Below are 18150 nucleotides of genomic sequence, written 5' to 3' on the forward strand. Positions count from 1 at the left end.
AGTCATGACAATAGAGGAAACGCCTTTACCAGAAGAACCAGTTCCACCAGTTAATATCTCCAGCATCAGTAACTGATGATTATCAATCTGACACGGCCTCCTACTCATCTGTCCCCCCATCCACTTCCTCTCCAGAAGGCATTGTGGGCTCACAAGATCCGGCTTCTCCATCGGAGATCCTTGCTCATTTTTCTGATCAAATACAAAGAATGGCCCAGTCTCTGGGAATTCAGACCTCTCAACCAATGCGAACAGTTACGGACCCAGTGTTTGATGTCATTAATGTTGAATCTGCATTGCCTGTAGCCATTCCTTTTTTACCCACCCTTTTGCAAACAGTGCAGCATTCATGGAAAAAAACAGCGTCAATGCCATCTACATCTAAACGTCTCGACAATATGTACCGGGTTTTAGAAAAGGATGCTGAATTTCTTTTCCAATACCCACAACCAAACTCTATAATTGTAGAATCCACTCAGGGCCACTCCCAACGAGTTCACTCTGCTCCAGTTGATAGAGAAGGCAGGAGACTAGATCTCATGGGCAGGAGACTCTATTCATCGGCATCGTTAAGCCTAAAGGTCTCTAATTATCAAGCAATGATGGCGAGATACCAATATTTCCTGCTAGAAAAAATTGTATCGCTATGCGATCATCTTAATGATGATCAAATGGAACTTACTCGTGTTTTCTCCAATGAGGCCATGCGACTTGCGAAACAATAAATCAGTACAGCAAAACATCAGGCTGATTGTGTTGCCAAGCTGATTGTCGGTGCGGTAGCACTACGACGCCATGCCTGGCTGAGGTCTGCAGGGCTTTCACAAGAGGCTAGGACCCGCATAGAAGAACTTCCTTTCGATGGGGAAGGTCTTTTCAATTCTAAGACCGATGAGGCCATGGATTCGGTACAGAAAGCCGAAACTACGGCTAAGAAAATGGGTTTGAATCCTCCAACTCAGCAATTCAAACCAAGACACTGGTACCGTCAACCACAATCCCAATATCCGCGTTTCCAAAATGATAGAAGATTTCAGCAAAACCACCAACCACAACAGCAGAAGCAAAACAAGGGGCAGTTTTCAACATCTTGCCCTCGATACCAAAGGCGTAAAAGCGACTTTGGTGACAAAAGGCATCTTTGACTCAATTACCACTCCTTTCGGTCAACACCTCCCAAAGTTTATTTCAGCATGGGCACAGATCACTACAGACGCATGGGTCATCTCTATCATTTCAGAGGGATATCGAATAGAATTCGATACCCTTCCACCTTTAGGCATCTTCAAGACGACTGCACCATCAACACCGTTGAGAGCAGAAGTGATGACTTTGTTAGAGAAGGGTGCCATCACCCTAGTACCAACATCACAACTGAGCCGAGGATTTTATTCCCGGTACTTCACTGTCCCCAAGAAAGATGGGGGTCTCCGACCCATATTAGATCTTCGTGATCTCAACGCATTTATATCCCTCAAGAAATTTCGGATGATATCTCTATCGGGAATCCTGCCATTACTAACCGAACACACATGGTTTGCCTCAATCGATTTAAAAGATGCCTACTTCCACATCGATATACATGCCCAGAGCCAAAAATACCTACGGTTTGCTATAGGGCATCAAGAATTCCAATTGAGGGTTCTACCCTTCAGGCTATCGATGGCACCACGCGTGTTCACCAAGTGTATGGCCGTGATTTCTGCATACCTAAGACAACAGAGAATCCAAATTTACCCATACATAGACAATTGGCTTGTGGTAGCAAACTCCCGTCAATCTCTGATCAGCAGTTTGGCCACTATACAAAACCTTCTCGAAGATCTAGGAATGTATATAAACAGGGAAAAGTCATGCTTGGCCCCCAAGAGAAGCATACAATTAATTGGAGCTCTACTCGATGCAACCCAGGGCAGAGCTTTTTTGCCTCCGGACAGGGCAAAGACCATAATCAATTTGGCTCAATGGATAATGGCACGAAACAAGGTCAAAGCCATTACAATACAAAGAATCTTAGGTCTCATGGCAGCCACTACAATGGTTGTTCCGTTTGCTCGACTAAAGAAGCATACGACCCAGCTCTGGTTTACCAGAGCTCACAACCCAACAAACAACGCAAGATGTGTTTCCCTTCTAGTACCACTGAACGTGTCGAGGTCCCTTCGATGGTGGACATCAACATGGAACCTACTGATTGGAATTCCCTTCCTGCTACCGACGCCCACAGGAGTCATCACAACCGATGCATCCAATACAGGATGGGGCGCCCATTACAGGAACTTGAAAGTACAAGGTTTCCGGACACACAAAGACAAGAGCAGGCATATCAACCTGCTGGAATTGCTCGCTGTCGAGAAAGCAATCAAGGCTTTCCAAAACCAGTTATATGGCCAACATATCCAGATAACTTCAGACAACACTACGGTGGTGTTTCACATAAACAAGCAAGGGGGAACCAAGTCAATACCGTTGGTTCAAACAACTATTCGGATATTGGAATGGGGCATCACTCGGGGCATCACTATCACCGCAGTCCACATTGCAGGGGAACACAATCACCTGGCAGACCAATTGAGCAGGACTGTGAGCACTGTCTACGAATGGCAAATCCATCCACAAGTGATCAATGCCATCTTTGAAATGTAGGGAATCCCTTCCATCGATTTATTTGCCATGGCACACAACAGCATCTGCAAACTTTTCTGCAGCAGAGCGGGGATAGGACGTCACTCATTAGGGGATGCCTTCCTTCGCAAGTGGAACTCGGGCCTGCTTTATCTCTTCCCTCCGTTTCCTCTAATAACAAGGACCCTAGCAAAAATTTTAACAGACAATGCCAATTGCATCTTTCTAGCGCCATGGTGTCCCAGGCAACCTTGGTTTGCCCCTCTTCTGGACAGGGCTCAGGGCAGGTTTCACCACTTCACTCTATCAGAGCCAAGGTCGGATCCAACATCCGGACATCGAGTCACTCCACCTCACAGCATGGAGGCTAGTGCCAATGTGAATCAGACCCAGTACTTACCTGAAATCCAAACAATATTTGACGCAGCCTTGAAACCTTCTACTAGAGTTTCAAATAAGAGAAAATAGGATGCATTCACTCAATTTGCCATACAAAAGGATTCGGATCCAGTTTTTTGTGATGTAAATGTCATTTTATTGTTTTTGTTACATTGAGTAGAGAAAGGTTTAAAATATTCTTCTTTAAGAGTTTACCTGGCTGCAGTATCTGCATACCATGTAAAGTTGGAGGGGTGTTCTGTGTTTACACACCCCATCATTCAAAAATTCTTAAAAGGTTTCTTGAACTTACATCCTCCCATTAAATCACCTGTTCTGTCATGGAGTTTGTCTGTTGTGTTACATGCATTATTAACCAAGCCATTTGAACCTCTTGCTACTACAGATTTGAGACATTTAACGTTCAAAGTTGTTTTTCTGGTCACAGTTACCTCAGCTAGAAGGGCCAGCGAACTCTCAGCATTGAGGATAGACGAACCGTATTTAGTTTTTCACCATGATAAGGTGGTTCTTCGTCCAGACATTCAGTTCCTTCCCAAAATAGATTCTGGTTTCCACATCAACCAGGACATCATCCTCCCATCCTTTTTTCCATCGCCTACATCCGACATAGAGCGATCTTTGCATATGCTTGAGGCCACCAGTGAGGGAGGAAGCAGCAGACAGGCACCTCTCCACCGTGCCTGGGTCCAGCTCCAGCTGAGAGCCCCCTCCCTCCTGCTGTCAACTGTCTCTGCAGAGGCCACCAATGAGGGAGGAAGCAGCAGCCAGGCACCTCTCCACCGTGCCTGGGTCCAGCTCCAGCTCAGAGCCCCCTCCCTCCTGCTACCTACTGTCTCTGGAGAGGCCACCAGTGAGGGAGGAAGCAGCAGCCAGGCACCTCTCCACCATGCCTGGGTCCAGCTCCAGCTGAGAGCCCCCCTCCCTCCTGCTGTCAACTGTAACTTCTGAACTTTGCAACTAAGATTGTAGTGCCTGAATCTGCTTTCCTTTCCCCCCTCCTCCTCCTCCCTCCCAATCCCCTTTCATTTTGTGTCATGTCTTTTAGATTGTAAGCCTGTGGGCAGGGACTGTCAAGAAATACTTTTGTAAGCCGCTGTGAGAGCCTGTTTTGGCTGAATGGCGGCATAAAAATCCTTAAATAAAATAAATTTAAAAAATGCTGGATGCAAGACGGGCACTTGCATTTTACAAGCCCCATACGGAGTCCATACGCAGATCTCAACGTCTCTTCATCTGCTACAGTGGCCCCAAAAAGGGTTTACCTATTTCAAAACAAAGGTTGTCATCATGGATAGTGCAAACAATAATGTTAGCTTATGAGTTAGCAGGCTTGCAAATCCCTACAACTATCAAGGCACACTCCACCAAAGCAGTGGCCTCTTCATCAGCATTGGAAAAAGGTGTTGCTATACCAGATCTTTGTTGTGCGGCCACCTGGTCTAGACTGACAACGTTCATCCGACACTACAGGTTGGACACGAGATCCAGGGCTGATGACTGCTCCTTTGGAAGAGCTGTGCTATCATCTATCCTACACTGACACCTACCCACCTCCGGTAAGTCAGCTTGCTAATCGCCCATATGTGTGATGCACAGAGACCACGAAGAAGAAATGCAGGTTGCTTACCTGTAACCGTAGTTCTTCGAGTGGTCATCTGTGCAGTCACACAACCCACCCACCGTCCCCGCTTCGGTTTGGTGTTTTTTGTGTGTGTGAGGATTATTAAGTTATTCCTCGGTGCTGAGGCTATGTCTCAGGAGAACTGGGGAAATGGGCGGGAACCCTCCCAGGCATGTGCAATGGAGAGTGGGGGAGGGTTCCCGCCAAAACTCAGCTTTAGAAGTTTTCCTGAGAGTAGCTCCGCGCAGGTGCAGAGCCCATATGTGTGATGCACAGATGACCACTTGAAGAACTGCGGTTACAGGTAAGCAACCTGCATTTCCTTGTTTTCTCGTAAATGGATCTGATGGGCAAAAGTCATAGTGTTGAGAGGGTAGATTAAGGCTAAAGTCCTGAACAGAGGCAGGATGTTCCTTACTATAGCCTCAACTTGATTAATCCATAATTCTGAGATGGCATGCAGTGGGGAGGCCTTGGAAGACAAATTCAATAAAGCCCTGATCTCCCAGTGATCCCTTTTTTAAAGCAGATATATAGCTACAAGCTGATTTTACCTAGCAAGAGAGTACGAACAGTAGCCTTGGTAATTGTATATATGAGAAAGGGTTCCTCCCCTCTTCCCCATATTTATTTATTTATTTATTTGGAGGAAATAGCAATGACACGTTATCTTGTTGTATTGGTCCTTGAATACCAAGTTATAAAGCACTGTCATGTTGGAAAGGAGTTTCAATAAGGAATCATCATTGCAGCCGTGGTGTCCTTGCAGTTCAGGAGATTTAGAGACTGCAATTTCTATAGGGATATTAGGAAAGAACTGATTGCACCTTTATTATCTAAGTTTCTGGCAGAAACAATTTATTTTATGTATCTTAATGATTAGCCAACACCATTCCAGTAGTTACAGAAAAAAATTGGTAAGGTTATTTTTCGTTGCAATGAAGTTGAGAGCTCACTTAACCTGTTTTTGATTTGCTTGGCATGAATGATACATTGTTTTGTTTGTCTTTGTAGATAAATTTTGTTACACTTTATGTTTTTGTAAATATCTTGTGAACCTTTCATTTTCAATCTGGTCATAGACTGCAATAAACAAATTTGGTTTGAGATTTGAAGTTATAAACATAGTGAAAATGTTATTATTCTTGTCTACTTTAGCATAGAATCTGTTAGCTTTGAGAAACAATGGGGGTAAGATTAATTTCTGAGGTTTCAGACATGCAGTGAAGACTGAACAAAACCTTTGCACATTCATAAAATACTTGTGAATTTAAGTGCTTCTCCATAGGCAAGCCAGTTGTTTTATTGCGAATTTGCCTCATTTGCAGGTGCGTTGTTCATCACAGAGCCTATTTGACTATCTGAAGAGAATTCAGAGTGACAAGGATGCACTGAGCAGCTTTTGTGAGACACTGCTGCAGGTCTTTGAGGACAACCTGCTGAATGACAGGTAATCTATCTCTTTCTATAGGGCCTTGTTAGATGTATTCCTAAATGCTTACTTGTTTTTCCAGGTAATTCATTAGAAAACATCACTAGAATTGCATTTTCCTACTACAAATATTGATGGTTATGAAAAGGTCTAATTATGCTCCAGGTCATCAGGGCAAAAGCTTCTACTGTTTTGTCAGATACGAGAGATATAGACAGTAACTTGTCTAACCAAATTGTATTTCAGGGATATTTTCTGAACAGGCACTAGGTTCAGATTTTGATGAGCTTGAGAAAGGGAGAGAGAGAATTTGGCTCCCTTCCCATAATAGCTGGTTGAAATTAAGTACAGCTGGAATGGATAAGGTCAGGGGTAGGAAAGCAGTGGTGTGGGGTCAGCAAGAGGGGCAGCTCTGCATTTATAAGCAGCAGAGAACTCTGAGGAAGGGAGAGAAAAGGAGGACTTAAAAATACAGTAAGATTGCATGGGAGGAGACATACCACTGGAAACACTGGGGAAGAAGAATATGATTAGGTAGGAGAGAGGGATGGACCATCCCCTATGATATGTTGGGGCTCCTAGATCTAGGTACCAAGACCTGGAGTCTCCCAAGCTCTGTCTTCTGGTTATAAGGGTGGTCTGAGACTGTTCTGAGGGGTTGTATCTTGTGGAGAGTAATAAGATTCTGGGAGATAATTTGTAGGCAATCAAAAGTAGAGTTAGAACAGAACAAGCAACTTCCTTTAAAAAAGAGCTGCTGCCCTATGCCCTCTAGCACACACACACAGAGAATATGCCTGTACAGAACAAACTCAAGTCTAAAACTTGTAGTTTTAGATGCAAGAGATGTGCGCCTCATTATGTGGCATGCATACTCAAGAACTACAAGTTCCTGCTGGCATTTCCTGTGCACAGGCAGGAGGAGCCAACAGGGAGTGGCAACCAATTGTGAGTAGAAGGGAGGGACAAACTCATAGTAATCAGAGATGCTGAGATTCCAGTGACAGGAGGAACCAGTGCTGCTGGTAGGATTTACAAAGTGCATAGAACAGTGGTAGGCAACTAGTGGCTCACCTGGAGTTTTGGCCTACAGCTCCCATTATCCTTCATCATTGGCTATGCTGGCTAGGGCTGATGGGATCTGTAGGCCAAAACTTCTGGAGTGCCACAAATAATCCCCCCTTTGCATAGAAAAAGAATGGAACTAGATCCCAAGGACAAGGAGCAGTGTCTCAAGCCCATTTTTCACTCAAATATAAGTAATATGTGCAACGATACTGCTATGTCTTACTATAAATACAAACAAGACAGCTAGAAACAGAAGGAGCTCAAACAAAGGATGCTAAACGTTACCAACCAATCCCCCCAAATTTCAGAATAGATGATGGAAGGGAGGGGGAAGGTCATAGTAATTCTTGAGCTGCCAACGTAAGTATTTCCTCGTGTTCTGAAGAGGGCACGTAGGCCAACAAACAGAAAAAGGCTGCAGATGTACACATAACATGGGGATGCTCAGATGTATTGTCGGAATGTATAAATGATAGAAGGGAATCCAGCAGCTTTGCCAAACTGTGTTGTAGGCTCTTACAGACCTTTTCCTGCAGCTAAAGTTGAAGTTTGAACTTTTTCACTTTGATTTCCTCTTTCAAATCTAGTTTGACAAGTGAAGTAAGAATTGTGTTGTTAAACGATAAAGAACATATACCTATAAGCAAAAATTAAGTCAGTGCCAGGATAGATTTTTCCAAATAGCAGTATAATAACTGATGAAAGAAACCAGCTTTGTTTTACAGTAGTTTTTCAATGGAACTTAAAAAGATCAGTTACTCCGGAGTTAAAAAGACCAACAACAGTTAACTAACATTAACTCCCATGTCTCTCTGTGTTAAAGGGAAGGCATAATAGGCTGGAAATGATATACAAGTATAGTCATCTTGACAGTATAGTAGGTGTATGAAGTTTGGCAAAAGTTTTCCTTTTTCATCTGATAGTTTCATGTCTCAATGTAAGCAGTGTCAAAAATGGTACTTGATTGCCTTGTGCTTTCCTTGTTAGGGTATCTGTTCCACTGCTGAAGATGCTGGACCAGATATTAGCCAATGGCTGCTTTGATATCTTTGTAGCTGAAGAAAAGTAAGTGGTTATTAGCAGACGGTAAAGTGTCCCCACCCCCACCGCACCCTGATTGCTGGGAAACAGCTGCAGTCTTCCTAATGTATATTACTGGCAAGGGAAAACATTAGAAATCAAGTCAAATCTTCTGTATCTTGACACAGTTTATCTGAAAAAGGTTTTGTTTTGAAAAACTCATTGTTGGTACTGAGAGTTGAGCTGTGAGTCCTGTCAGCAAACCCACACAGTAATCAGACTGTTTTGAAAAGCTGCTGCCTCAGTAGGTGGGGCTTCTTACACTGTAAATTTGGCAGCCTTATTATATTTTATTTTAAAATTACATTTCCCAGTGATGGCAGTGAAATGAAGAGTCTGCTGTTGAGAAATAGAAGACTTAAATGGGAAATTGGTCTCCAAGGCAGACTGCAAGGCCCTATCCTATGCCTCTCCAAGCCCCAGCCCTGAACAGTAGTGGGGAAGATCCCTGCTTTTTGCTCATTGAAGAGAATTACATTTAAAAATCATTGAGGCTTTACAAAAGAATTGGGAGATTTAACATTGTAGGTATGTTTTACCGTGAGGAAGATCTATATCACTGAAAGCATCGGTTTCAATTTCCTCTTCCCTGCCAACACCCAGTGACATCACCCAGCCTAATCATTCTTGGTAGTATTGTTTACTGCCCAGAAATGGTGCTAAAGCACATGTTTGAACAATGGAAAAAAATTTAAAATACAGGGAATGGTTGCACTTGTAGGCTGATTCAACACAAAATGCCAGAACTTGAGCATTTCCACAGAATTATGGAACCAAAAGGACATCAGGAACCAAAATCTTCCTATGGTATGGTGGTTGCAGATGCAGTAATCACATAGTAGCCTTCGTGTAGTGGACAAATCTATGCTATGGCGGCCCCAAGCACCACCATAGCCACATTTGAGAACTCATGACTTTGAAGGTAGGTAATCAGATGGCCACTTAATTTCTCCAGTTCCCTCAGAAGCTTCTAGTATACTGTTTTCCAGTAACCCCATAATTTCAGATTCTTTCCAGCTTTCAAGACAAACTCAGATCAGCATAAACTAAGACATTGTAGAAAATAAGTGGAGTGTCTATAGTGTATGCTGGATTGTTAACAAATCTGTCTTTGGTGCAGACTTCAAAAGTTTTAGATGCAGAAGTCACCCCACAAGTCCTACTATGTTAAGTAGAAAATCCTAATAGCAATCCCCGAGAGGATAATCTCTCTAAATGAATAATCCCATGAACCAAACGAACAATATCTCATTAAAACTGCCCCAATGGATTTCCCAGTATGGTACTTGAAGACTAAGACCTATCCAATTCCAGATACTAAAAATAATGCATATGCTACTAAAACTGGACAGAATAGTATTCTGGTTGTTCTCCTATCCTTTGAGATACTAAATGAAAGAGCAGAAGAAGAATGTTTACGCTATTCTGCACAGTTTTAGGAGTCTGTACCGTATTTATATACAAGGTATAGTTTATACATACAGAACAATTTGCTGAATGTGCAGTAATGTGTCACCAGATGGAGTCTGTCACTACAAACTTCAAGCAACAAGCCAATGTGAATCTTTAACTTTATCCACAAATGAGTGACTTCCTTAATAGTGGTAATTTCTTTCCTCTACAGACTGTCAGCTGGGGGGCACTTTGTGTCTTGCTCTTGATTTAAGGACCACCCCAAGTGATGCCCTGATTGATCTGGTTAAAATGCAGCTCACCTTTTATAAAAGCTCCATTTTCAGGAACAACACGTGTGCCCAATTTGCATAACACAGAATCTTTAGACAGATCCTTTTCCCTAGATGCTGATCCTGTTTCTGCTGGAGTGCTGCCCGTACAGGAGAAGGAATTTTTTCAATTTCCTTTGGAGAGGCTGTGCTATTTGAGATCACCCGTAGGTTAGAGTTAGTTATTAGAAATGTGGAATTGGCAGATGACAGAAAGCAAAGCAGGTCTATTTCAAATGCAGAATCCTACATATAACACTACATGCACTAAATTTTTTCCAGATGCTCAACTGCAATTGGCCTCTTTGCTGAATGCCTGTATTGTCATTTCCTTTGGAAATCACACCTCATTCCCTATATTGCCATTGTCCTGTGCTGAAAAGCAGCAAGCACTCCCGTTAACTAAATTAATCTCCCATAAATTCCATCCAGTCTATGAACAACCTTGCATAATTGTGAAGAAAGTAAACCAGGCTAGAAGCAAATACTACAGAGAACATTCTCCACCCTACCCTCAAGCAATATTATATGAAGGATGCATTTCCTTGGAGGTAGTTTACACATGTTCAACTTTGTGCAGTCTTTTGCTTACACATGGAGATTCTAGACAATCCTTTACCACTGAATATGCATCCAAGCTAACACTTGTGTTATTGGACTAGCTTTTGTTGGGAGAAGCTAAACAAGCTTTTGAGTTATATGAAAATCGTTTTCAGACAGAATGCAAACATAAGGAACAATTATGTACAAAGCTTTAGCATATAAAGTAGTGGTTTATACCACACTGATCAGTGTTGGATTTCTGGGCAAAGGTAATAGTGGCCATAGCAACAATTTGCCTTACTAGTCTCACTCCTAGAGATGGTACTAATTAGTGGAAGCCTCTCTGGAGATGTCAAGGGTAAAGTTGCTGCACTTAGCCAGCTTCGTGGTTAGTGGCTATTTTTGTAATGCACAACACTCAAGACAATTATTCATCATAATAACACATCTATGTTTTTCAAATATTTTCAGCAACCCAATTCCTTTGAAGTTACTTACACTTTGTATAGAAGAGAGCAGGAAATCTAAAGATATCCAGAAACTTCGCTCCAGCATTGCAGTGTAAGTTGGGACAAAATTGTAATAAAATGGGGAATTAGTAACAGGTGGACTAAAATAAATCATTGCATTGAGAAAAGAATAGTCTTTGTATGTCTTTGGTTTTAGGGGGAAGACACATGAAAAACGTAACAAAAAATGCTTTCATAGTACTATAATTTGAGCAGAGATTTCAGTGTTTTATAAAAAAAAGATTGAAGTATTGCTATTGTAGTGAATTTGGAAGAGCCATGTATGAATATTGATTCTAAAGCAAATATTGCTAAGAGAGCAATCCTAAGCGAGGAAATGAAGTGGAAGACGATCCGCCACTTCCAAAGTCCTGCCAGCTCACTAGCCAGGGCAGAAGGTGGTGGTGGTGGGAAAGCTGTTTTCTTCTCGTGATTTTATTATAAGTTCTTTACTCCATAAAATTTCCCCTACATTAGTTTCAATGGTGAAGGATTAACTACCCCAGGGCCTAAACCTGGGCCTCTGGGTCCAGCAGATACAGGGCTGCCTCTATTTCAGGGCCTACCACTGGTGGTGATAGCTCGATGCTCACCCCAGTGTCAGAGTTCCTCTCTACCATCCCATCCCAAACTCGTCCAGCTAGTGAATCTGCAAGTTTGGACTGTTTTGCCCAACATCCCTTGATAATGTATAAAAGAGATAGGCAACTTCAGGTCTGGAGGCCATTTTCATCTCTGGATCTCATTTTAGGATATAGTCTGTGGAGCAACCGAGGAAAAAAGGGGGGCAGATCTGTAGCTGCTCTGGAGGACAAGAGGACCAAATTTTAGCTTACTTGCAAGCTAGAATTGACTGTAGTAGCTACAGATACTTTCCTCCTAAAAAGTTTTTTCCATTTTTGTTTTAGTTGCCCTGATGGCAGGGTGGCAGCGGCTGCACTGGGGTTGGTGGGGGCTCCATGTTGCCTACTCCAGTGAATAGCCTCAATTTCATAGAACCATAGCGCAGACTAGATTTTGGTATTCCAGGCAATCTCCCTGCCAGTTTAGGTTTAGCTACTGAAATGCATCAGTAATGATTCTAAAGCAAAGACATGCAATGCATCCTGTGGTGTGTGCAGGATTTGATTTGGATTCTTTGTTTCAGCAAGACGTTTCTTTGAAGTTTGTTCACTACTTGCATGTAACAAACCAACAACTGTAGTAGTTGTCATCTCGTAAATTCAACTGTAGTGCTAGGCAGCTCTTCCTGGTTGTTGAAGTTTTGTAAACCTGTAAGTGTTTCTTTGATCTTATCAGTAGCCTGGTAAGAAAATAATTTTGTAAAGTTTCCTTTTTCAATTAAAACTTTTAAAGATATATTATGTAAATTAACAAAATAGGGTGTGTGTTTTCTCCCAGCACCTTATTTCAGATGCAAGAATGGGAGACAGGATGGGCAGACTTGATAAAGAGCTTCAGTGGGACAGTTTGCATTGGCTTGATCCGGCATCTGTCCATTCACTTCTGCCTCAGAATATGTTGGCTGTAAATAAGCAATAGTCCCCCTAGGAAGCCTTACGCGTTTTAACAATCATCACTGTAGTAATGTATGGAAGAAAGCTTCTTTCTATTTCTGTTGTCAAAGAGAACATTTAGACTGAGCATTCTTCCTTTTTAAACCATCATATTAGGCTCATCCCATTCTAAGAAGTTTCTAGACCCTTAAACGTTTTTCATGTATACATTCCTCAAAGTTTGCTGTGACATGGTTAGAATGCAGCAGAGTGTTCTCTGTATTGCCCATACTCTGTTGGATTCAATAATATGCAACTCTGTGATAGCATTACAAAAGAAAGCCATAGATGAAGGGTTTTTTTGGTTTGTTTTTTTGTAGGTTTTGTGGCCTGATTCAGTTTCCAGGTGATATAAGAAAGAAAGTTCTGTTTCATCTCTTCCTCCTCCTTTGCCATCCATTTCCTGTTGTAAGTATTGGAGATGCTGGTTGTAATCTGTAACTTATGTGGATTCCACTAAATCTAATCTAAATGGCTTGTAAAAGACTATTTGTGTTTTACTCACATTTTAAATGATTTCTTTTTTCGCTGAAGATTGCTCTCAGTATTACTTACCTCAATCCTCTTTATTCAAAACACAGTGGACTGCCCAGTTTTTAAAGTCCATTCTTAGACATTTCTGGTTCATTGAAGTGGTGTGTATCCCATTTTCTGGACCTACATACTGTAGTTCAAAGACAGACTGCCTCTGAAAATCCTATGTTGGTTGGCTGTGTAGAACAAGCATGTGCATACAGATGTGAATAGTTTTAACATGCTCAGCTATTACTATATTCTAGTGCTTGAGAATTCTGATTTTCTGGAAAACATTAGAATGTAAGAGCCCTGTTAGATCAGACCAAAGTCCTATCTAGTCTAGCATTATTTCCCCCATCAGTGTATATGTGATTATTATTATTATTATTGCCACAATGTATATCACTTGACACTGGCTTATATTGGACTGCCTTTGCCGTTTTAATGCACATTCTCCCAATTTGGAGAGATCCTTTTGGAGCTCTTCACTATCCCTTCATTATCCTGTTTATAGCCCTGGTTACTGGCTAGCTTCCCTCAACTGCTGCTAAAGCCAATTGGATTAGGAGCCCTACTTAAAGAACAAAAAACCAAGGATATGTTGTTCACCAGACTAGTGAGTGGAAATCTAGGCCAGTTAAGCCCCAAGGAAATGTGGATTTTTATCATGGGAGTACACAATGGGTGGGGATTTTGCAAAGGATGTAGTTAGAGCCCCTCTGGGAAGTCTAGCTCAGTGTGCTCTTTTCTAGACTTTGGATGTATTGTGTGTTCTGGAATTACTTGTCTGACTAGCAGCTCTACCCAAATATTTGATTAGCCAACAGCAATGGTTAGCTCTTTTTTTTATCAATTGAAACTTCCTCATTTTTCTGTTTCTAGATACGGAAGACAACAGCCAGTCAGGTTTATGAAATGATGATAACTTACAGTGATATTGCTGAACCTGATGTTATAGAGGAGGTCATGACAATTCTGAGTGACACTAACTGGTGAGTGTAACCCAGCCCTATTTGCAACCATGTGCAGAGCAACCCACATCACTTAATCCTATATATTGGAGTACAGAAAATACCAGATAGTAAAATGAGGACCTGGGTGGTTTCATATGAATCAAAACTGGCATAATTTTTCAATAGGGAGAAGTATGTAAATATTGTAAATAAATAATAAATCTGAAATGTAGACTTAGACACAAAGAGTGAATTAGGAGTGTGTTTATTTTTAAAGAGTTATATTTTACCTTTTGATCAAAACGGTTCTTGAAGAAGCTTCCATGAGATTGTTTATTTTATTATTATTATTTATTGCATTTTTATACCGCCCAATAGCCGAAGCTCCCTGGGTGATTCACAACAATTTAAACCATTCAAAGTATAAAATCATTCAATGGAAAGCAATTAACTCCTCTCATGGTTGTGGGCAGCTGTCCCGCTTTCTCGGCATTCCTGGCACCACTGCGGCTTTCCTTAAGGACCTGCAGCCAATAGCCCCTCCCTTCAAGGACTGAGGCTGTAACTGTCACTCCTGGGTAAAATTTTTCCTCACACCTGCCAGATGGAAGGCATCTCATGGCTCACCTCATGGTGGTGGGGCAGCTGAGAGATGCGATCTTGAGTCTCCCACTCTCTGGGGTTTGACACTGCTGCCCTTATAGGGCCTGTGGCAATTTCAGAGCAAATACCCCCACCCCCCAAACTAACAACTTAAAATGACGCATCTGTTTGTTTAGTTTGTGGGTGACAGACAGAATACCTTGCATATTTTGAAACCGCTGTTGTACTGTTTAGGTTAGCAAAGTTGCCCTAGAGGCAGTTAGTTCCTTGATGAGAAGTCATTGTATATTGAATTAAGTGCTTGTAAGAGACCCCAAATCTATTGGGTTAATTTTATGCTTGATGCTATTTTTTCCTCTCCATACAGGGATGCAGACTTGCCATTTCTAAGGAAGCAGCGTAACCATCTGTGTGACTTAATGAATGTGCCGAAACCACAATTAGTCACCAAGGTAAACTAATTAAAGTTCCATTTAACCTACCCTGAATTGGGGGAGGGGGTCAGAAGTGACTTGTATGTGTACTACACATGTAGTGAAGTCTAGGATTTCAGAGTAGGAGATTCAGAGACATGCTCGAAGCCCAGCTCTCTTCAATATGTGCACGTGCAGCACTGCCAAAAAGCAAATGCTTTATAACCCCCTTCTATCCCATTCCTTGGAAACCATTCCAGACTTCTACTGCTCCGCTACTAGTCTGTGAGCATGAGTTAATACAGTACAGCTGGCTCTAAAAGTGTGCTTAATGGAAAGGAGGGATTAGAATTTCCACCCTGAATTTTACATAGCATCTCTTAAGTCCCAACATTACTTCTGTAGAAATTATGTTAAAAGGAAGACGACTAAGTGCCTATTACTGAAACACTTTTTAAAATCAATTTCTCAACAATGCATTGCATTCTGCTGTAACTAATGTTTTAATCTAGAATATAGACAATCCATAAATAGTTCTCCCACCTACAGCATGAAGTTTCCTAGTTTGTGTAGTCCAGTCCTCTGCCTGTGATCCACTCCTAATATGTGTTTTATTTCAGGTTTATTTAGGCTGAAGTGTTTGCACTATTTTCAGTAAATTAGTAATGTCCAGGTATCTATAGTAATTTCTGTTACATGGCAAATAGGACAAAAATGTCCTTCTGTATCTTTCTTGCCATAAAATCATCTTGCTAAAGGAGAACAGCAGCAGCAGCAGCACAATATTGCATTAGTGTTCCTGGCTTTGGGTTTGGGCATGCGAAGGGACAGCAGCGGTTGTGCAGCAGTCTCAATGGTAGCAATGTAGTGATGAGTTGTTATCCTAAGCCAGAGCTGGGACTTGTCCTTGGAGAAAGAATTGGTACTATTTTACTTGCTGGGGAGTGTATTTATTTGCCTGCCTTCCTCTTTCACTCTCTGCTGAATAATGATAGGATAGCAATTATGAAGAAAATCTTAGCTAACATTTAGAAAACAGCTTTCAAGACTCAGCATTTTTGTTCTATTTCCTCATTATTCAAAGATTAGAAAATGGCCTCATAACTCTGATCTAAGAGTGACAGCCACATCTGCATTTCTTTGTACTCTAGTTGAAAACTTCACTCTCCACAAAGCTGCAGGAATTTTCAGAACAGTCTAATCCCCCTACTACCTTTATTTTCAGAGGGGGCAATATGAAAATATGCAACACTATCCAGCTTGGAGAGCTCACATTTCACAAGGGCGGTTAGAGAAACACACAACGCCTTGTTAAAACCAGGCAAAAACATTTGATCTTTCTTGATCTTGAGTCACCTTTTTGAGCAAAAAAAAAAAAGATTACAGTTGCATCCAGAAAACGAACTTGAATTCATGAATGTAATTCTTGTCTCGCTATAATGGAGTGCAGTGGTCAGAATGAACAGCTTAAATATCTAACATTTTAAAAACAAGCAGTTCATTGAAACGTTTTTCTTTTGTTCAGGGTATGCAGCAAGCTACTACACGAGGGAACAAACACTGCATCTGGTAACACATATGCAGTCTTTGTGCATTTCCCTAGTCGTACCCCCATGTGGAAGGCTGTGCAAACTGCAAGTGCAGCTCTAGATTCAGAGTAACTCATCTTTTGTACACTACTATTAGTACTGAACACAGCCTTACACCTCCATTTTAAATCCATACGTAACAAATTTAACATGTATTAATTAAATCCTACTGGTAAGTGTTGCTTCTATATATAAAAAATGAACAACGTAATAATAATTATTTATTTCTTACCCGCCTCTCCACTTGGATCGAGGCGGGGAACAACAGTGAAATATAAAACACATAAAAACTGATTAAAACATAGTGTACATGATTAAAACTTCCTTAAAACATGAAGTTAATCACCTGCTCTCTTCCCTTTGCTTCTTTTCTACAGAAAACATAATTGGAAACCCATTAAACAAAAGTGGGAAATGAAAATTCTTGGACCTGAAGATAGAAAGCAGACAGCAGCTTTTGGCTCCATAGCCTGAGCAACTATATTCTGTGATCAAGCTAAAAAGAAAAACTAACAGGGTGCTCTGAAATTCTCTGTGTACTAACTCCTTAATCTGTAACCACAAGATGGCAGTTTGGCCACATGATCTTTCTCTTGTCTTTCAAATTCAATATGGATGTTGATGTTTTGTGTTTCTTTCTCAAAACGGAATTAAAGTGCCCATTGGAAAGATCAAACCATACCATTTCTTGTATAGTCCATCTTTCTCAGCTGTTTGCCCTTGTTTACAATGACATACTTAACGCACTAGAGAAGTAATTTGTACTCACTAATATTACCCTATCAATCTAAATTCTGCACCACGTAAGCCCCACTATTATGTAAGAAGACCCAATCCACAGCTCTAATTAATTCAGAACGGCTGCGGCTTTAGGAAAATGGTGGGGGGGGGGGGAGGGTGTTGAATGTTAGTATGTCAACTGGGCAAAGTGACAGTAATGTTCAGGAAAGGGACTGTTGATTGTTCTTGGCATACATGAAGGGCACTAAAACAATAGGATCACAACCTACATCCACTGTGTGATTTCAGTTGGAAAACTGAAAACATGTCACCTTTATAAACAGGAACTTAAATTGCTCCCTTTCCTGCTCTCCCCACTCCCCCACCCCCTCTCGATATGAAAACTTTAATCCTGGCCATGTGCTAATCCTCCATGGCTGTTTGGTCAGTGACAATTTTTTTAAAATTTTTTTAGAAGTAGTTAAACACTGCCCTTCAGTCATGTGGCTTAAAGAGAGAATAAAAATTTAATGTAAGCAGTTAAAAGCTGCATCATCATAAAAGCAGCATAATACAGTCCACAAGATTCACATTGCATCTAAAAGGCTTGAAGGACAAGAAGATGCTGCGACTAGAACCCTATGAATAGGGACTGGACAAAAGTAATTTTTCCCTTTCCCTTTTTGTCTGAACAAATGAAGAGTTATTGTCAGGGTGCAAAATAATTTGGGTAGAGAAGCTGTGTGTGTGTGTGTGTGTGTGTTTCTGTAGGGGTCTCATTCTAGTGAAAAAATCT

The 18150-nt window shown here is 41.3% G+C and overlaps 1 protein-coding gene across 3 annotated transcripts in view; it reads left to right on the forward strand.

The window, feature by feature from the left end:
- TBCD (tubulin folding cofactor D) overlaps positions 1–17315 on the forward strand; it is a 166201-nt gene extending 148886 nt beyond the window's left edge. For all 3 annotated transcript variants that reach the window (XM_063120403.1, XM_063120405.1, XM_063120404.1), the window contains 7 exons: positions 5977–6098; positions 8136–8213; positions 10967–11056; positions 12881–12968; positions 13959–14068; positions 15000–15084; positions 17012–17315. In XM_063120403.1, the coding sequence (XP_062976473.1) occupies positions 5977–6098; positions 8136–8213; positions 10967–11056; positions 12881–12968; positions 13959–14068; positions 15000–15084; positions 17012–17020 (582 nt within the window). In that variant the 3' untranslated portion in view covers positions 17021–17315. The remainder of the gene's footprint in view (positions 1–5976; positions 6099–8135; positions 8214–10966; positions 11057–12880; positions 12969–13958; positions 14069–14999; positions 15085–17011) is intronic.
- Positions 17316–18150: the final 835 nt, after the last annotated feature.

The sequence above is a fragment of the Elgaria multicarinata genome, chromosome 3 (genome assembly GCF_023053635.1).
Source record: "Elgaria multicarinata webbii isolate HBS135686 ecotype San Diego chromosome 3, rElgMul1.1.pri, whole genome shotgun sequence".
NCBI classification, from domain to species: domain Eukaryota; kingdom Metazoa; phylum Chordata; class Lepidosauria; order Squamata; family Anguidae; genus Elgaria; species Elgaria multicarinata.